The 17,371-nt window shown below is 41.3% G+C and overlaps 3 protein-coding genes across 4 annotated transcripts; 1 reads left to right on the plus strand and 2 right to left on the minus strand.

Moving 5' to 3' along the window:
- Positions 1–1,653: 1,653 nt before the first annotated feature.
- On the minus strand, positions 1,654–8,299 carry csdc2a (cold shock domain containing C2, RNA binding a). Its single transcript, XM_058061759.2, has 4 exons — positions 8,050–8,299; positions 4,223–4,522; positions 4,000–4,122; positions 1,654–3,926 (listed from the first exon to the last, which is right to left on the minus strand). The coding sequence occupies exons 2-4, from the start codon at positions 4,417–4,419 to the stop codon at positions 3,764–3,766; spliced, it is 483 nt and encodes a 160-aa protein (XP_057917742.2). The 5' UTR covers positions 4,420–4,522; positions 8,050–8,299; the 3' UTR covers positions 1,654–3,763.
- A 422-nt stretch (positions 8,300–8,721) lies between these two features.
- On the minus strand, positions 8,722–15,781 carry aco2 (aconitase 2, mitochondrial). Of its 2 annotated transcripts, XM_058062044.2 has the most exons (17): positions 15,706–15,781; positions 14,711–14,853; positions 14,206–14,464; positions 14,045–14,137; positions 13,800–13,958; positions 13,055–13,205; positions 12,822–12,926; positions 12,619–12,710; positions 12,322–12,427; positions 12,084–12,241; positions 11,938–12,011; positions 11,503–11,614; positions 10,071–10,349; positions 9,795–9,986; positions 9,584–9,716; positions 9,390–9,511; positions 8,722–9,297 (listed from the first exon to the last, which is right to left on the minus strand). In XM_058062044.2, exons 1-17 carry the CDS (start codon positions 15,739–15,741, stop codon positions 9,163–9,165), a joined length of 2,349 nt encoding a protein of 782 aa, XP_057918027.2. In that variant the 5' UTR covers positions 15,742–15,781; the 3' UTR covers positions 8,722–9,162. The 2 variants fall into 2 exon arrangements, with proteins under 2 accessions (XP_057918027.2, XP_078645132.1); XM_078789006.1 differs by lacking the exon at positions 15,706–15,781 and having other exon boundaries at positions 14,591–14,719.
- Positions 15,782–16,024: 243 nt separating this feature from the next.
- Positions 16,025–17,317, plus strand: phf5a (PHD finger protein 5A). Its single transcript, XM_058062047.2, has 4 exons — positions 16,025–16,162; positions 16,447–16,470; positions 16,836–17,002; positions 17,105–17,317. Exons 1-4 carry the CDS (start codon positions 16,111–16,113, stop codon positions 17,192–17,194), a joined length of 333 nt encoding a protein of 110 aa, XP_057918030.1. The 5' UTR covers positions 16,025–16,110; the 3' UTR covers positions 17,195–17,317.
- Positions 17,318–17,371: the final 54 nt, after the last annotated feature.

Genomic DNA, 17,371 nt, shown 5'->3' on the forward strand with positions numbered 1-17,371 from the left:
TGAATAATTATTATATTGTTATATTGTATTGTTACATTGTCTTATATTGTTGTATTTATATATTGTTAAAGTTGTTTGCCTGTTTTTTTTTTGCATGTTTGTCACACTGAAATATTGCAGATCATTCAACAAATTTAAATATTAATAATGACAACAGAACTGAACACAAAATGAAATGTTTTTAAAGGGGTTATAAAGCCATTTCTAAAGCTTTAGGACTCCAGCAAATCACAGTGAGAGCCATTATGTATAAATGGTAAAAACATGAGGCCATCCATGAGGTCACAAAAGACCCCACAATGACATCCAAAGAAGTGCAGGCCTCACCTGACAGACGTTGATTAAAAACGGCCTGCATGGCAGAATTCCAGGACAAAAAACTACTGCTGGATAAAAAGAACATTAAGACATGAACATTAAGAACAAAATACTCGGTACAAAAGTTGAACTTTTTGGAAGGCATGTGTCCCATAACATCTGCGTAAAAGTAACAGTACATTTCTGAAAAACAACCAGTAAAATACCAACAGTAAAATATGGTGGTGGTAGTGTGGTGGTCTGGAATGATTACTTTATTTTTCGTAAATTTGCTTATTGGCTGAAGTGCAGAATTACTATTTCTACCTTGTAGCCCTGTTCCTCATCTCTCCTGACCAGTGGCCTGTTTAAGTATTCCAGAAGGAATGCCAAGTGTTCCCAAACAACCGCAGACGAGGCTTTTCCAGCTCAGACTGACGCTGGCCAGGCTGCACTGAACTTTGTTTACCGAGTAAAGAGAAACACTTCCTCTGATTTTTAATCTGTGTGGGAACTTGATACGCCATACTCGCTGGCAAAAAATCATAACACATCTAATCGAGAATAATCCTGCTGGTTTTTGTTTCCGTCACAATAAATGTTTTGTCCTCGTCAACACTTTATGACATTTATCTCAGAGATAGCAGTTATGTCGGTAGCGTATATCACGGCTTCACTGGAACAAATGGAAATAAAGTTAAGCATCATGATTTAGTGCTATGATAAATATCGTATTATATCGCCGTTATCAGTCACTCTCGCGCTCTGCTCCTCAACTCTAAAGCACCTTCAAGCTTGGAAAATTTGGACTTCAACCACAATGTTAAATAATAAAAATCAGGGATGTCCGATATCGGCTTTTTTTTGCCGAAAACCGATATCATCCAACTCTCAATTTCTGATACCGATATGTGTAACATGACATTTGTCATGTATGGAATAAACATAAAATATACAGCATTTTTTTAATATCAGTTTTCATGATTGGGAAAAATATCTGATACTGATATCAACCGATTTTGCATTTTTATGCTGACAATTATCGGACATCCCTAATAAGAATATATATCTAAACACGTGAAACACATGGTGGTCCCGTTTTTGTCTTTTGTGACCTCATGGATGGCCTCATGTTTTTACCATTTATACATAATGGCTCTCGCTGTGATTTGCTGGAGTCCTAAAGCTTTAGAAATGGCTTTATAACCCTTTTTAAAACATCATTTTGTGTTCAGTTCTGTTGTCATTATTAATATTTAAATTTGGTTGAATGATCTGCAACATTTCAGTGTTTACATGTAAGTAGTGAGTAGTGTTGGTTCTGTTAATCATCCATTTCACACACGTATATGTGAATACAGTTCATTTATTAAACATGATCTAAGGTCACAGTGATTATTTTAAAAAAGTGCTTTTGAACACAAACATACAACGCAATAAAAGTGTTACAATACTTGATGCTAGAAATGAAATCTGCATAGATGACATAAACGCACCTTAAAGGCTCAAATGGCAACATGGAACACATTCTACTTGAACGCCACGTGTTATGCAACATAACATTTCATCATTTTTATCAAGTCATTTCAGATTTCAAATAGAAATGACGATAATAAACAGGCTCACTAAAATACAATAAAGGCAGCCTTAAAAAAAGCTAACGTACTAGAATTCCAATACAAAGAAAAATAAATAAATCAATAAATAAATACGCTCAACTCCTAAATTAGCAGAACATTCTCTGCAGCGCAATCGACCAAAAAAATAGGTTTCCCATTACCTTCAATTCTTAAAGGGGAATTTTGCCCATCATTCCCAATCCTTATGTGAAACATCAACACATATTTTTTCCCTTTTCTGTGCATTATAAAGCAAGAAAACAATTAATTATAGCTAGCTAACAATGCACGTCACTGGGGGAAAAAAAACTCTACCAACATTGCATGGTTTGATATCCAAGCTATGATCATGCATTAACACGTATACTGATGATAACATGTAACAGTTGCAGTATTTTGCAGTATTTTGATGATTTAAAACACTACCCAAACTTCTCATATTAACTCATATTAACTCGTTTTCTTGTGCTAGAATGCACAAAAAAGGGAAATAAATGTGTTCATGTTTTGCACAAGGATCATGAATGATGGGCAAAATTCCCCCAAAAAGTGCAGTTCCCCTTTAAAAAAATGCTCAGGTTAAAACCACTAACATACACTAACAGTCTCCATTCTTTCACTTGCTCTTTAACATTTTTTTCATCTTCCTGTCTACTTTCTTCCTTCTCCGCATTTCCTCCCCCAATCTCTTACCCTGTGGCCACAGACAGGCAATAACATTACTTTTTCAACACTTGCCACAGTGTTGACTACAACAGTAAATAAGAAAGACAGGTGGCTATCATTTGGTGCCATGTGACATGTCTGTCACACTAACAGCCACCAGAGGGCGCTCTAGGCTTGTGTGCCAGTGTCTGCTACTCCTGTCGCTCCTTTTGCGCCACTGAAAATGTAAACATCAACTTAAAAAGACGGAACACAAATTCCTAAAAAAAATAATATTCTGCATATTACAAGCTACACGTTAAGTAGTTATGTTATGATGTTTAGGCTATAGTTATCTCAATAACTTTTAATATGTTACGTTAACATACCACCTATTCACGTGACGTATTTAGCCTGTTGTTTTCCATTTTATTGTTATTAATATAACTTGCCTTTCAAGATGAAATCTCTCTTCTTGGTCTCTGATTTTAATAAATTAATTTACCCCCTGAAATGCGATTTATATATGTTTTTTTCTTCTTTGTTGTGGATTTTTGGCTGGTACGACTTGTGGTAGATGGATGTTTTGTGGTAGATTATCAGCCAAAACATATTCAAATGTCATGTCCGACATGACAGAGTGAGAAAAAAAATTCTCCTCCCATTTTGTGTGGAAGTGGTACATGTTTGGCTATTTATGTTTAGAAGAAATACATTTGAGGCTAACCGGTTAGCTTGCCAGCCCCGTCTGGAGTCCCTGCAGCATGTCAGTTGCGCAATGTGGTGTAAAACAGTGAACGATAGGAGTGTAAAAGTGACTAAAGTGGGTGTTATTTTATGTCTAGAGGGCTCTAATCATGTTAAAAAATGTATTTAGACAGTCATGGACAGGTTTTCTATGCTCTAATTAGGAAAATATTTCATTTATTAACATTGAATCCTATATTGCGGATATTCATTCATGATGATGAATTAGATTTCTACATAGCTAAATTGTAGCAATTGTGCCGAAAATGACATCCCATATTTTTAGCTCTTGAACATTCCTTTACTAAGATCAACTCATTTAAACGTCAATTTTGTCCTAAGCCTCAAATTTGTCTTGCAGACCGAAAGCCAACAAGCCAAAACATTCAGTTCCTTAGTATCCAACCTCACATCCGACCAAGACCTTCCCAATCCAACTCCAGTGGTCTTGGAGTCTAGGAGCTTATGATCTGACCCGACCAAGTCTCGTGCTTGGTCCGTGGATTCAGGTGCGTGATCACCACCTCCACCGCTTGGATCTTCTGGTTCTTGGGTGGGATGGGGCACACCTTGTACGTCACTTGGTCTCCTTCCATGGGCACATACTCTCCCTCGATGCTGGCACAGAAAGAGAGAACTTTGCTTAAATTTGATCGTAAAACACATCTGCGAAGTTGTGAAGTCGTCTCACTCCGAGATGTGAACAAAGATGTCCTCTCCTCCGTGTGACGGTCGTATGAATCCATGACCTTGAGAGCGGGAGAAATTCTTGCACACGCCTTTAAACATGGGACCTGATTTGGCTCGTACTGTCCTGCACACAATCAGATGAAGACCAGCAAGGAGACGAGTGAGGACACGTCAATCACTCTTGGCAAGCTAAAAAGGTCTTTTGCTCCATTGTTGACACTCACGCTGAATACGTGCGGGTGCGTTTGGTGGGCAGCGGGCTGGGGAGATCTCCTCCGGGCTGAGGAGGCCTCCTGTCCCTGTCCCTCTCCCAAACCCGGCTGCCCTCCCTCAGGAAGGGGAAGGACGTTTGCAGAGGCGTGCGAGGAGAGGCGAGAGGCAACGCCGGGTCAGTCGGCACCGAGGGATCAGCGTCGGACATCTCGACTCGTCTGATGTGTGTTTTTATTTTAATCAAGGTTTTTTTGGGGGGGGGGGGGCAAGGGTTATGCAGCCTGCATGGCAACAATCAGCTTCTTGAGTCACTGAAATAGGACGGAGAAATATTTCAGATAATAATTGATAATATTTGTCATAAATTGTAATATTTTGACTTTATTATTGTAATATTGTGACTTTATTATTGTAATATTTTGGCTTTATTATTGTAATATTTTGGCTTTATTATCATAATATTTTGGCTTTATTATTGTAATATTTTGACTTTATTATCATAATATTTTGGCTTTATTATTGTAATATTTTGGCTTTATTATCATAATATTTTGTCTTTATTATCGTAATATTTTGACTTTATTATCATAATATTTTGGCTTTATTATCATAATATTTTGGCTTTATTATCGTAATATTTTGACTTTATTATCATAATATTGTGGCTTTATTATCGTAATATTTTGACTTTATTATCATAATATTTTGGCTTTATTATCATAATATTTTGGCTTTATTATAGTAATATTTTGACTTTATTATCATAATATTGTCTGATATATATATAATATTATACTATATAATAATTATAATATATAATATTGGATGTCCAATATTGGCTTTTTTGACAAAAACAGATATTGTCCAACTCTCAATGTCCGATACCGATACGTGTAACATGACATAGTATCTGCTGTGGTGGAATGAAAAACATATATGTTTTTTAATATGTAATTTTTTATACCCATATCAACCGATATCGCATTTTTATGCTGATCGGGATGATAATTATCGGTTCAGATAACATCGGTATTACTAAGTATTACTTCTTCAAAACCTAATTTTTCCAAAAAAATCACACTTTATTCTTTTTTTTGTTATTCCAACAATTTATTTTAACTTTATTTTCTATTTTTGTCATTATTTGAAGAAAATGTGTCTTTTTTCCATTTTATAGTTGATTTTTGTTTTGTTTTTTTCTTGTGTGTGTCGACATAAATGGCCCCCTGACTGCACTTTGGACTCCCATGCCCTACAGCGTTGTTTTTTAATATTCCCCACTGAGGGCTGCATACTGAAAAATAAAAACACCTTGTATATTTTCTAAATATATGTATATTTATTTTAAATATTGGTATCAACATTTTAGCATTATTTATATTTTTTTCTCTATTTTTCATTTGACTCTACGTACGTCTACCTTGTTCTCTGTCCACTTAAAAAAAAATACTTAGGTCACCCCTGGCCTACAGTATTTGCGCTCAATGAATTCTGCCTAGCAACAAGTGGCTCATAAATCAAGCTGTTTCCTCGCCTATATCTATCTATCATGTGTGTAATGCAGTGGAGGTCACTTAGAGGTCATTGGTGATGCACACCATCACACCTTGTTTGTAAATCAATAAATCAATCAATTACCTGATTCAAAGTGTTGTTGTTGAGGAAATGTGCGTAATAAGTGTAATGTTTTTCCTAAATGATCAATGTGTCCATCACTAGAAGACGCCTACATACGCGTCTCTCTCTGTCAGCCATGGCGAGGGCGTTTTTAGGTGACCTAAATAATTCAGCAACTTGGCCCTGAGCTCTCATATTAGCAGCAGGCTTATTCGGGCCATCCTGGGTGGAAACCGACACTGAAAAGCAGACCAGATGAGAGACAAAAAACACATGTTGGTATTGGCCTACTGGTAATAAAGTAAATACGTACAGGGTACAGGGTACGGGGTACAGGGTACTGTATGGTACTCTTTGAAGATCATAGATCATTGAATGATTTTGGTGTTTTTTTTTGTTTGGGCTTTAGCATCCAAATTGGTATTTCCCACGACGTCCATTGTTAGCTAGCTCATAGGAACTTGTTTTCCCGCACTAAAATGCCCAGACAAGGGAATGAAATATGTGTTTATGTTTCCCCCAAGGATTATGAATGATGGGCAAAATTACCCAGAAACTACACATGTATGTATTTGTGAACAATATATAAATATCCGGGTTCAATTCCACCCTCGGCCATCTCTGTGTGGAGTTTGCGTGGGTTTTCTCCGGGTACTCCGGTTTCCTCCCACATTCTCCCACACAAAAACATGCTAGGTTAATTGGCCACTCCAAATTGTCCATAGGTATGAATGTGAGTGTGAATGGTTGTTTGTCTACATGTGCCCTGTGATTGGCTGGCCACCAGTCCAGGGTGTACCCCGACTCTCGCCCGAAGACAGCTGGGATAGGCTCCAGCAACCCCCAAGACAGCTGGGATAGGCTCCAGCAACCCCCCAAGACAGCTGGGATAGGCTCCAGCAACCCCCCAAGACAGCTGGGATAGGCTCCAGCAACCCCCGAAGACAGGATAGGCTCCAGCAACCCCCAAGACAGCTGGGATAGGCTCCAGCAACCACCAAAGACAGCTGGGATAGGCTCCAGCAACCACCAAAGACAGATGGGATAGGCTCCAGCAACCCCCCAAGACAGCTGGGATAGGCTCCAGCAACCCCCCAAGACAGCTGGGACAGGCTCCAGCGATCCCAAAGACAGCTGGGATAGGCTCCAGCAACCCCCGAAGACAGGATAGGCTCCAGCAACCCCCAAAGACAGCTGGGATAGGCTCCAGCAACCCCCAAGACAGCTGGGATAGGCTCCAGCGATCCCAAAGACAGCTGGGATAGGCTCCAGCAACCACCAAAGACAGATGTGATAGGCTCCAGCAACCCCCCAAGACAGCTGGGATAGGCTCCAGCAACCCCCCAAAGACAGCTGGGATAGGCTCCAGCAACCCCCCAAGACAGCTGGGACAGGCTCCAGCGATCCCAAAAACATCTGGGATAGGCTCCAGCAACCCCCGAAGACAGCTGGGATAGGCTCCAGCAACCCTCCGAGACAGCTGGGATATGCTCCAGCAACCCCCAAAACAGCTGGGATAGGCTCCAGCAATCCCCCAAGACAGCTGGGATAGGCTCCAGCAACCCCCCAAGACAGCTGGGATAGGCTCCAGCAACCCCCGAGACAGTTGGGACAGGCTCCAGTAACCCCCCAAGACAGCTGGGATAGGCTCCAGCACCCCCGCCACACTCATGAGGATAAGCGGTAGAAAATGAATGAATGAATTGCTAATGAAGTGCTAGTTACAAAGAAATACAAAAGGCGAAAAAAACCAAAAAAACGATATTTGTGAAACTAAACATAAACAGAAGTAACCAAATATCGATCTCATCGTGCTAGTATTGCCCCAATATTGATGGTATCCCTACTATCGACACTTGAATCGTGTGAAAAGGCTGCACTCTTGTTGTCTTCATTAGCATGAGGAGCACGTCAACACACCCTTTAGCTCACTTTCAGCCAAATAGCAACACAGCTCTCCTTTAAATGCCGGGGAATATACCATCACATCACCAAAAAGTAAAGCTCATTTGGGCACTTTTTGGAAGAAAAACGACAACACCAGAACATTCCATTACACACTATATGTCAGGTTTACAGAGACTGTGAGCTGTGGAAGTAGAATGTGTGTCAAGCTTTCATTGTTTAGTTTGGAAGAGAGCAGACATCCGGGGTGCCGATGAGCAAAAAGCGACCCTCATAATCATCAGCAGCCATAAGAAACTGGATCGATTCCATTTACCGTCACAAGCGATCCGCAGTCAATCGGGGACGATCCGAAAGGATGATGTCATGAAATCTGTGGGAATCCGTGGCGTGTGATGCATGAAGCCGGTGGATTTTTTGTGTGTGTGTGTGTGGATAAGAGAATGGGTGGACCGATCCAAATATCGATGTTCACACCAAGGGAGTGTCCAAGCGATACTAGAGTCAAGGGGTCGGGATTTTTCAGTTCTTTCAGTTCACAAACATCGTTTTACATTGTTATGACAAATCCCAGCTTCAGTGAACACACCGCAATGAATTTAAATAGTAGCTCAATTCCAACGGTACAATTCTTTCATTCCATTAGAGAATGACTTCAATGTCTGCAATAATTTTGATTCTGAAGCAAAAAAAATGTCAATCAGTTGTAATTGTAAACTACTCGTTCACAGAAATATACATTATATATATATATATATATATATATATATATATAAATATATCCCGTTTACCAATAACACAATCTGCCTTGGCAAACTCATTAAAAGTATCCAAGTTAGTAGCCCTTATTTACCTAGTATCATATTGATACCAGAATCCGCAGTATCGCCCACCCCTAATGTGGACCACATAGGCATGGCAGTGAATGTGGAGCGGTAGGGGGGGTGGGGGGTTTAAAGGGGGTTACTCCTTTAAACAAAACACTCCATTGTTTGTTTAATGACATTTGGAAGCCAACATTTATTTATACAAGCCATTATCATTTGTAATACAAGATGAAATCATGTGGGAGATAATACAACACATATACACAGACGCTTGAAATAAAAAGTGCTGGTAACCGTGACATTTAAATTTGACCTCACATGGTTTGGTTTCCTATACATCCATGACTCCGGTAACAGTATTAGATCAGCCTGGTAAGCTTTCTCGGTTGGGCACATGTGATGCATAAAGTATAAAAGTCCAATTGGAATTGAACCTTTACATTTAGATGATAAATGACGCCGACCCCGTGGGGACAAACACGAGTGTTTTGCGAGGTACACTGACGACGCTTTTGACTTCAGTCCAACGCAGATCATGAAACAACTCCTCACACATTCCTTATCGCCTTTCTTCCCTCCGCTGACAACGCCTGATTCCTCCCTCAGTGCTGAAGTGCCTTCATCCTGTTGAGAGCCGAACCGGCCCTGAACCATTCGATCTGTGTTTCGTTGAAGCTGTGGTTGAGTTCCAGGACGTCTTCGCTGCCGTCGCTGTGCTTCACGACGGCACTCAAAGGCTGAGGGGGAATTAGTCTTGTTATTTTAATGGCTGCAATTTGGGTTCCTTGCCAATGTTTTGGGGTAAAAACTGAATTCTTGCCATTCTCACCTTTCCTGGAGTGAATGTCTGGAGTCCTTTAATGGAGATCTTGTCATCGGGGCAGATCTTATCGTAGTCTGATGGGTTGCTGAAGGTCAAAGGCAGCAGGCCTTGCTTCTTAAGATTTGTTTCTAAAAAAGTAGGACCGGATTTAAGCAAAGAGTGAAATAATCTTGCATGACAGATCTATTCTGTCCACGTACCGTGGATTCTGGCAAAGCTCTTCACAATGATGGCTCGTCCTCCGAGATGTCTGGGCTCAAGTGCAGCGTGCTCTCTGCTGGAGCCCTCGCCGTAGTTGTCGTCTCCAACCACAACCCACGACACACTGTTAGCCTGCGTGCAACACAGAGTCAAGTATTTCTTTTGATTCGTACAAGAAGCCAGTCCGGGGTGATTCGCTTCGGTGCTCACCTTGTAGTGACGAGCCACATCGGGTACTCCTCCGTAGTCTCCTGTCAGGTGGTTCTTCACCTTGTTGATGGCATCGTTTTCACTGTTGACTGCACCGATCAGCATGTTGTTGGAGATGTTGTCCAAGTGGCCGCGGAATTTGAGCCAAGGGCCGGCAGCGCTGATGTGGTCGGTGGTGCACTTGCCCTTCACCTGCAGAGGCGGAAGACATGAGTTCATTAAGCGTGTCTGAGAGGGAAAAAAACAAAAAAAAGAAATCACGTCTGAAGATCTGACCTTAATGAGAACCCTCAGGTCCTCCAGGTCTTTGCCGCTCCACTGGTCAAAGGGCTCCAGCAGCTGGAGGCGGTTGCTCTGAGGGCTGACATCCACCCGGAGGTTGGTGCCATCCGTGGGCGGGTGCTGGTAGGTGTCCTGGCCCGGGTCAAAGTCTCTGGCCGGGAGCTCGTCTCCATTCGGAGGCTCCAGCTTGAATTTCTCACCGTTGGAGGCGGTAAGGTAGTCCGTCTCGGGGTTGAAGTTCAGCGTTCCGGCGATAGCCAAGGCAGTGACAATCTACAGAAGACGTTATGAAGAAGAAGAAGTGTTATGAAGCATCTTGTGGAACTTCTTCACACTCAATACTGTCAAGAAAGTGTCTGAGATACGGCGGGACCTCTAAAGTCAAACTCCCTCAGGTCAACTAACATTAGCGGGACGAACACATTCTCTAAAATGAATCTTCTCAATGCTTGAGTTTCACTTAATAATAATAACATTTTATTTGTATAGCGCTTTTCAGAGTACCCAAAGACAGTTTACAGTAGAGAAAAATAAATAAAAATAGATTAAAAACAGTAAACAATGCATTAAAATACAATATCCATACATTAATTCAGAGCTAAAACAAGGCTAAAAGCAGGGCGGGGCCCAGTCGTCAGGTATAAAAAGTTAGACATTAAAAACAGATTTAAAGAGGTGGGTTTTCAGTCGTTTTTGTGAAGGAGGGAAGGTCAGGGCAAGCACAATGGGGCAAAGAGTTCCAGAGGGTGGGGGCAGCGATGGAGAAGGCTGTGTCTCCCCAGGTTGGGAGCTTGGTCTTACAGGGGAGTGCCAGGAGGTTGGAGTCTGAGGAGCAAAGGGGACGCGGGGGATTGTGTGGATGGAGGAGGTCTGTGAGGTATGGAGGGCTTTGTAGGTGATGAGAAGGACTTTAAAATGGATACGTTGGGGGACGGGAAGCCAGTGGAGGTTTTGAAGGACCGGGGTAATGTGTTCACGGGAGCGGGTGGAGGTGAAGGTGAGGAGGCGGGCAGCTGAGTATTGAATATATTGTAGTTTGTTGAGGGTTTTTGATGTACCATAAAGAATACCGTTGTAGTAGTCAACACTGGATGTGATAAATGCGAGGATCAGGGATTCAGCTTGATGTCCTTATAATAAAACATTACAACAGAGTCCCAAATATTGAACTTTGAACGACTCACTTTCAATTAAAACGTTAAAAGTTCAGTTAAACTGCATGGAAGCTGTGCAACCATGTTTGAGGAAAGAGTCTCAGTCCATATATCTGGGGCTGGAGTCGGAGTCTAATTGTTTGAAATGAAATTGCCTGAAATGTTTCAGCAAGGTGATATTTTTAGACAGATTCTTGCTCTATTTGTATTGCATATTGTGTGTATTTGGCAGGAGAGGTTGTGCTACATATGCTAAATGAATAATCACTGACCTCAGGAGATGTAACAAATGCGTGCGTTGCAGGGTTCGCATCATTCCTGGCCGTAAAGTTCCTGTTAAAGGAGGTGACGATGGTGTTCTTCTCGCCTTTTTTCACATCACGTCTGCAAAAAAAATTTAAAAAAAGAACCAACTCAGACTATATGAATTATAGTAGACCCTTGCATTTTCACAATTGAGTATTCCAGTCCCACCTCACATCTGTAATCATTGATAAATGTTATAATAACACATAGAGTATTGCTCAATAAATTAGAATATGACCAATATCACATTTTCATCTTAATATTACCCCATAGATTTTCTATCACTTAAGGTGATGTCAGTGCAAGATGGTGGCGCCATGTAAAAAACGTCTTCTCGGACAGTGGTGTGTGAAGCAGTTGTACCACTGCTAGGTACAGAGAGGAAGGGGGGGTTCTCCTACCTGTCCCACTGTCCGATGCAAGGTCCACATGCGTTGGCCAGGACTACACCGCCAACATCACCAAGGATCTTGGACTGCAGAAGAGAAAACGTACGATTTATAGATTCAGAAGTTAAGTTAGCAATTCTTAAAGCAGCATCACTCACGTAACCGTCTCTTTCAATGGTGGCACGGATCTGCTCTGAGCCGGGGGTGACGGTGAACTGAGCTTTGCACTTTAGGCCTTTATCCAACGCCTGCTTTGCCACCGAGGCAGCACGGCCCATGTCTTCATAACTGGAGTTGGTGCAGCTGCCAATCAGACCTGAAGACGACACAGAACACGATCCAACTGGTAGCGCTTCATCGCTAGTATTAGTATTTTCATGACTTGTCCCTTCTTACCAACTTTCACCTCCAGTGGCCAGCCGTTCTTCTCAGCCACTGAACCTACGTCAGAAACCGGGTGAGCCAGGTCGGGGGTGAACGGGCCGTTGATGTGTGGCTTTAGCTGGAAGAACAACAGTAATGACCACATTGTGGAGGACCCCATAATGATAGTCCTGTCTTTGCACACATATAATGACAAGCAAATACACAATATGTAGTACATTACATGTGGCTTTTATGGTCCATATGTGCATTTATTTCCCCGTCCTTCGCATTGACATAAGTATAAATCTTAATAGAGGGGGTACCGACCTCATCCAGGTTGAGTTCAATGACCTGGTCATACTTGCAGCCTTCATCTGGCACCAGCAAGTCAGCGTACTCATCAGCCAGGGCGGCGATTTCTGAGGAGAGTATTGACACTTTAATTAAATTATAAAAAATAATTCCTATTGTTTTCTGCACTGTACATTATGTTGTACTATACTTATGGATAAAAAAGGCCAATAACATACGTCCACGCCCGGTCTTCTCGAGGTAGGTCCTCATGCGGTGGTTGTAGGGGAACACTGATGTTGTCGCACCAATCTCTGCTCCCATGTTGCAAATGGTGGCCATCCCTGTACGCACAAAAACACCCACAGCGATTAAAAAAGGTACACTTCGAGCCAATGCGGTATTGCACAACTGACTTCACATTGATGTTGGAAATAGTATCTTATGGGACTTTGAAGATATTAAGACACACCAGTGCAGGAGATAGAGTCGACCCCCGGTCCGTGGTACTCTACGATGGCTCCGGTACCACCCTTCACCGTCAGAATGCCAGCCACCTTCAAGATGACATCTTTTGGTGACGTCCAACCTGAGAGGGAACCGGTCAGCCTCACTCCTATCACCTATTAAATGAAGAGAAGAAGTGGTGGAAAACAAATGAGGACTGAAAAACAAAACAAACCTCATTTAGCAACGTCCCATTAAAAACGTGTTGAGGTTTTGGGGAGTCATGATGTGTGAAAATGTTGCCTTCGGTTTTAATCAAGGGTGTTGGGGACTGCCAACTCATCAGACTATTATATAGTACATGAAATTAGGTCCACAAGAACAAGACTAGACCTGATTTTAAAATTTATTTTAAAAGAACAATGAAACAAACTAACTTTTTAATTATTTATTATCTGCCATTATTTAAAAATCTTGCTTGTTGTCCCACAAATTGACACTAAATCATATTATTGTCTGCATTTTTGAGACCACTATTATGATAGTGATAATTATAATAATAATAATATATCGGTTCCAATAACGCCCCATGCACTTCCACTTCCATATTATGTTTATTCATAGTAGCGATGCCAAAGTTCAGTCTGAACGAGAAATCTTGTCACGTTATAATCTTGTGAGATCTCATGACACGCAGTTTTAAGATCATTTTCATAGACTAGATCACTGAATGAGCACCCATAATCACAGTAAAATTGTCCTATGCTGACCTTGGGACATTTGAGTTCCCAGGGGATCCCCGCCATGACATCCACAGCATCTGCGCCTCCCACTCCGATGCAGATGGCACCAAGCCCGCCGCCGTTTGGTGTGTGGGAGTCTGTGCCGATCAGCATCACACCTGGATAGGCGTAGTTCTCGAGGATGATCTGAACAGAAAAACAACACATGTCAGGAAGCTAAACTTACGTACAACTCACTAAAAAGCGGACAACTTTGAGTCCTCGTGTTATACCTGATGGATGATACCAGAACCGGGTTTCCAGAAGCCAACACCATATTTTGCACCAGCACTTGACAGGAAGTTGTAGACTTCATGGTTGACTTCCTAGGATGAAATCAGTGGCCATGATGCTTTTAAACCAACACATTCCTGCCTCGTCGTGCTCAACTCACCTTCGCTCGGGCCAGATCCTTGTCCCCGCCGATCTGAGCCTCGATCAAGTGATCGCAGTGGATGGTGGAGGGAACAGCCACCTGTGGCAGGCCGCTGCTGATGAACTGAAGCATGGCCATTTGGGCTGTGGCATCCTGCATGGCCACGCGGTCAGGGCGCAGGCGGAGGTAGGTGCGTCCACGATCTATCTCCTGGTTGTGGGGGTCATCGAGGTGACCGTAGACGATCTTCTCCGACAGGGTGAGGGGTCGATTAAGCCTGGGCAGAACAAACGAGTGAAGATAATATTTCTTAGTAGATGAAGGTGAAATATTTCAGTTTCTTGTCCAATTAGTAATGCAAAATGCAGTTTTCCCATAGACCAATTAAATATAGGTTTCTTACCCATTTATAAACCATCCCAAAATAAGTGTTCATTTGCTGGCTAACAGCAGCCTATTAGAAAATTTTGCAGAAAAAACGAAAACAAAAACAGTGATGTCAGTGAGCAGGGCTGGCGGCAACCTTTTTCGCACGATGTCAACATTGGAATGGAGTTGCTCATAGTTGATGAAGGAGCTGGGCTCAAAGCGGCTCATGGACACCTGGGCCTTGGCTCTGTAAGCAGCCGCTACGTGCAGACGCCGTGCGCCATGGCCCAGAGCAAGCTGGAGACAACAGAAAATCCATTCATACATGTTTGAATATTTACAAATAAAAAAATGTAACATTTAAAAATACATATATTACTGTACAGATGCAAAAACGCTTCAAAAGAATACAGATTTGTCCAGTCTTCCTGCCTGTCTCATTATACTTTTAACACGGTAGACCGGGACATGAGTTGTTGGACATAACCTAAAACAACTTAAGTGGTTTCTACTGTACAGTATAATGCTTTGTTTTCCCTTTTACGCATGGCCCTAATACTCCTTTGTATTAAAAATTATGTCTTTGGACAGTTTTCCTGTGGAGAGAAAAACAAAAAGGAAGCAGCTGCCAACCACAAATCCAATCCACAATCACAGGTCATTATACAATCTCATGTTAATCATCTGATATATATACGCAAAAATGTCGTATTTTAAGATATAAATATAATGTGGAATGCAGTGTTTTCAGTATAGTTGTTAAATGGGGTTTTGGTCAACCAATGCTGGTCTTCTGTCCGTCTAACCTTGCGGTTAACCTTGTGCTCTAGACTCAAACTCCAAGCCCAACATTAAACACACTGAAAGAAATCGGAAATTGGAAAGAAAAAAAAAACAGACTCTTTCCAAATGGGACAGTGTAATTTGTTTGAAAAGTCACAACAATGCAAGTGTCATTCGATGCGTTGAGTAGCATTGGGACACTGTGACCCGGCTCGCCACTTGGGTCACCAGCTGACTGCTAATACTCCCGTAAAATTCGCTCCTAAAGCTTCTATTCATCACAACAAAGACGAATAATACGAAATATCAAATAAAGTCACCTGGTTCTTCGATGACAAGATTAAAACAAGCAAATATGCCTCATACCTGAAGCCGCGCGACAGTGAGACAGTAGGTCGCCATTTTGTTCACTGACAAAGATGTGTCGGCTGAATTTGACGTCATATATTTATAAAAATGTTCTCAGGTCCTTAAAGTACGAGTGTATATATTGATAACGTGAGTAGGTGAGCTCATTTTAGTCATAATGGATTTATGACTCACCTTCAGGTAAATATTATATAAAAATATGAATTACTTTTAAATTATTACTTTAAATAAAGTCTCAAACGTGCACGAGTATATATATTTTCTTATGTACCTGAGAGGATAAAAACAATCATTTTTAGTTTCAGACGCTAGATGGCGGTAATGTCAATCGAAGTAACGTGGTCACAGGTCAAAGTTGAAACGGAAGCGGTTCTTGCAAAGCTTGCCGCACGTTAGCCAACAATGGCAAAGCATCATCCAGATTTGATCTTTTGTAGAAAACAAGCCGGCGTTGGTATGTTTGATTTGTTGTTGACTTTTGTCTACAGTGTGATTGTTTTTTGTTCGTAACTAGCCATTTCCCGTCGTATTTGAGCAAGCTAATGCTTTCAAATTTGCTAGCCACTAATGAACGAACTTGACTGAGACTTAGCATAGGAGTTAGCTTAGCAATGCGTAAGAAATAATATTATAATAATATAGGTGGTTCTGTATTGTGTATATTGGTAAATGTTGATATGCCAAATAGACAACTGTGGTGTGCTTTGTCTAATTTTTTTGTCTAATTTTATTCTGCAGCCATTGGAAGACTTTGCGAGAAATGTGAGTATTCTTCGTATTTAACTACTATTCAAACTCTGTGTTTTAAGCCAATATACCATAAAGGAAACTGACAATGGTGGTATATTGGTTATCTATATAGGACATACTTAATGAACAGGAAGTGTCTACACTTCAGAATATCACCTGTTTTGGAAACTTTATTTATTTGTAATAGTATATAAGTTACTCTCATGTCTGTAATGAAGATATCCTACTCTATGGGATTATGGGATACATATTTTCTTTTGTTAAAGATAATTGATCAATCATGCAGTTTCACTTCTTTGACTCTTAAGTGATTGCTGTCATTTTTAATTGCACAGAATAAGATTGTCCCAAAGCACTAACTGATATGCCACTCTTAGGTGACGGGAAGTGTGTCATCTGCGATTCCTATGTGAGGCCGTGTACGCTGGTACGCATCTGCGACGAGTGCAACTACGGCTCCTACCAGGGACGCTGCGTCATCTGCGGAGGGCCTGGCGTGTCTGATGCCTACTACTGTAAAGAGTGTACAATTCAGGAGAAAGATGTGAGTCCTTACACATATATCACTGTGCCATAGCGCAACTAAAGAACATTTGGATCTGCTTTTAAAGTTTACGCTCTTGACCTCCCTTTTTTTTCTTAACAGCGAGATGGCTGTCCTAAAATTGTGAATTTGGGCAGCTCTAAAACGGATCTGTTTTATGAAAGGAAGAAGTATGGCTTCAAGAAGAGGTGAAGATGCTGCGACTGCTTTTCATTTTTAGACGTTGAGTTGTGCAAGGTGTTCTTTCAAACTTCCAGTCTTTTTTTTTGTGAAGTTGATTTGTAATTTCAATAAAAGAGCTTTTATATTCCTGTCTCTGCAAGGCATTTTTGTCATTTTTTTCAAATGTCAAAGGAACAGAAATCTTTG

The sequence above is a fragment of the Doryrhamphus excisus genome, linkage group LG2 (assembly GCF_037039965.1).
Source record: "Doryrhamphus excisus strain RoL-2023G ecotype Guam linkage group LG2, RoL_Dexc_Guam_v1.1, whole genome shotgun sequence".
In the NCBI taxonomy this organism is placed as follows: domain Eukaryota; kingdom Metazoa; phylum Chordata; class Actinopteri; order Syngnathiformes; family Syngnathidae; genus Doryrhamphus; species Doryrhamphus excisus.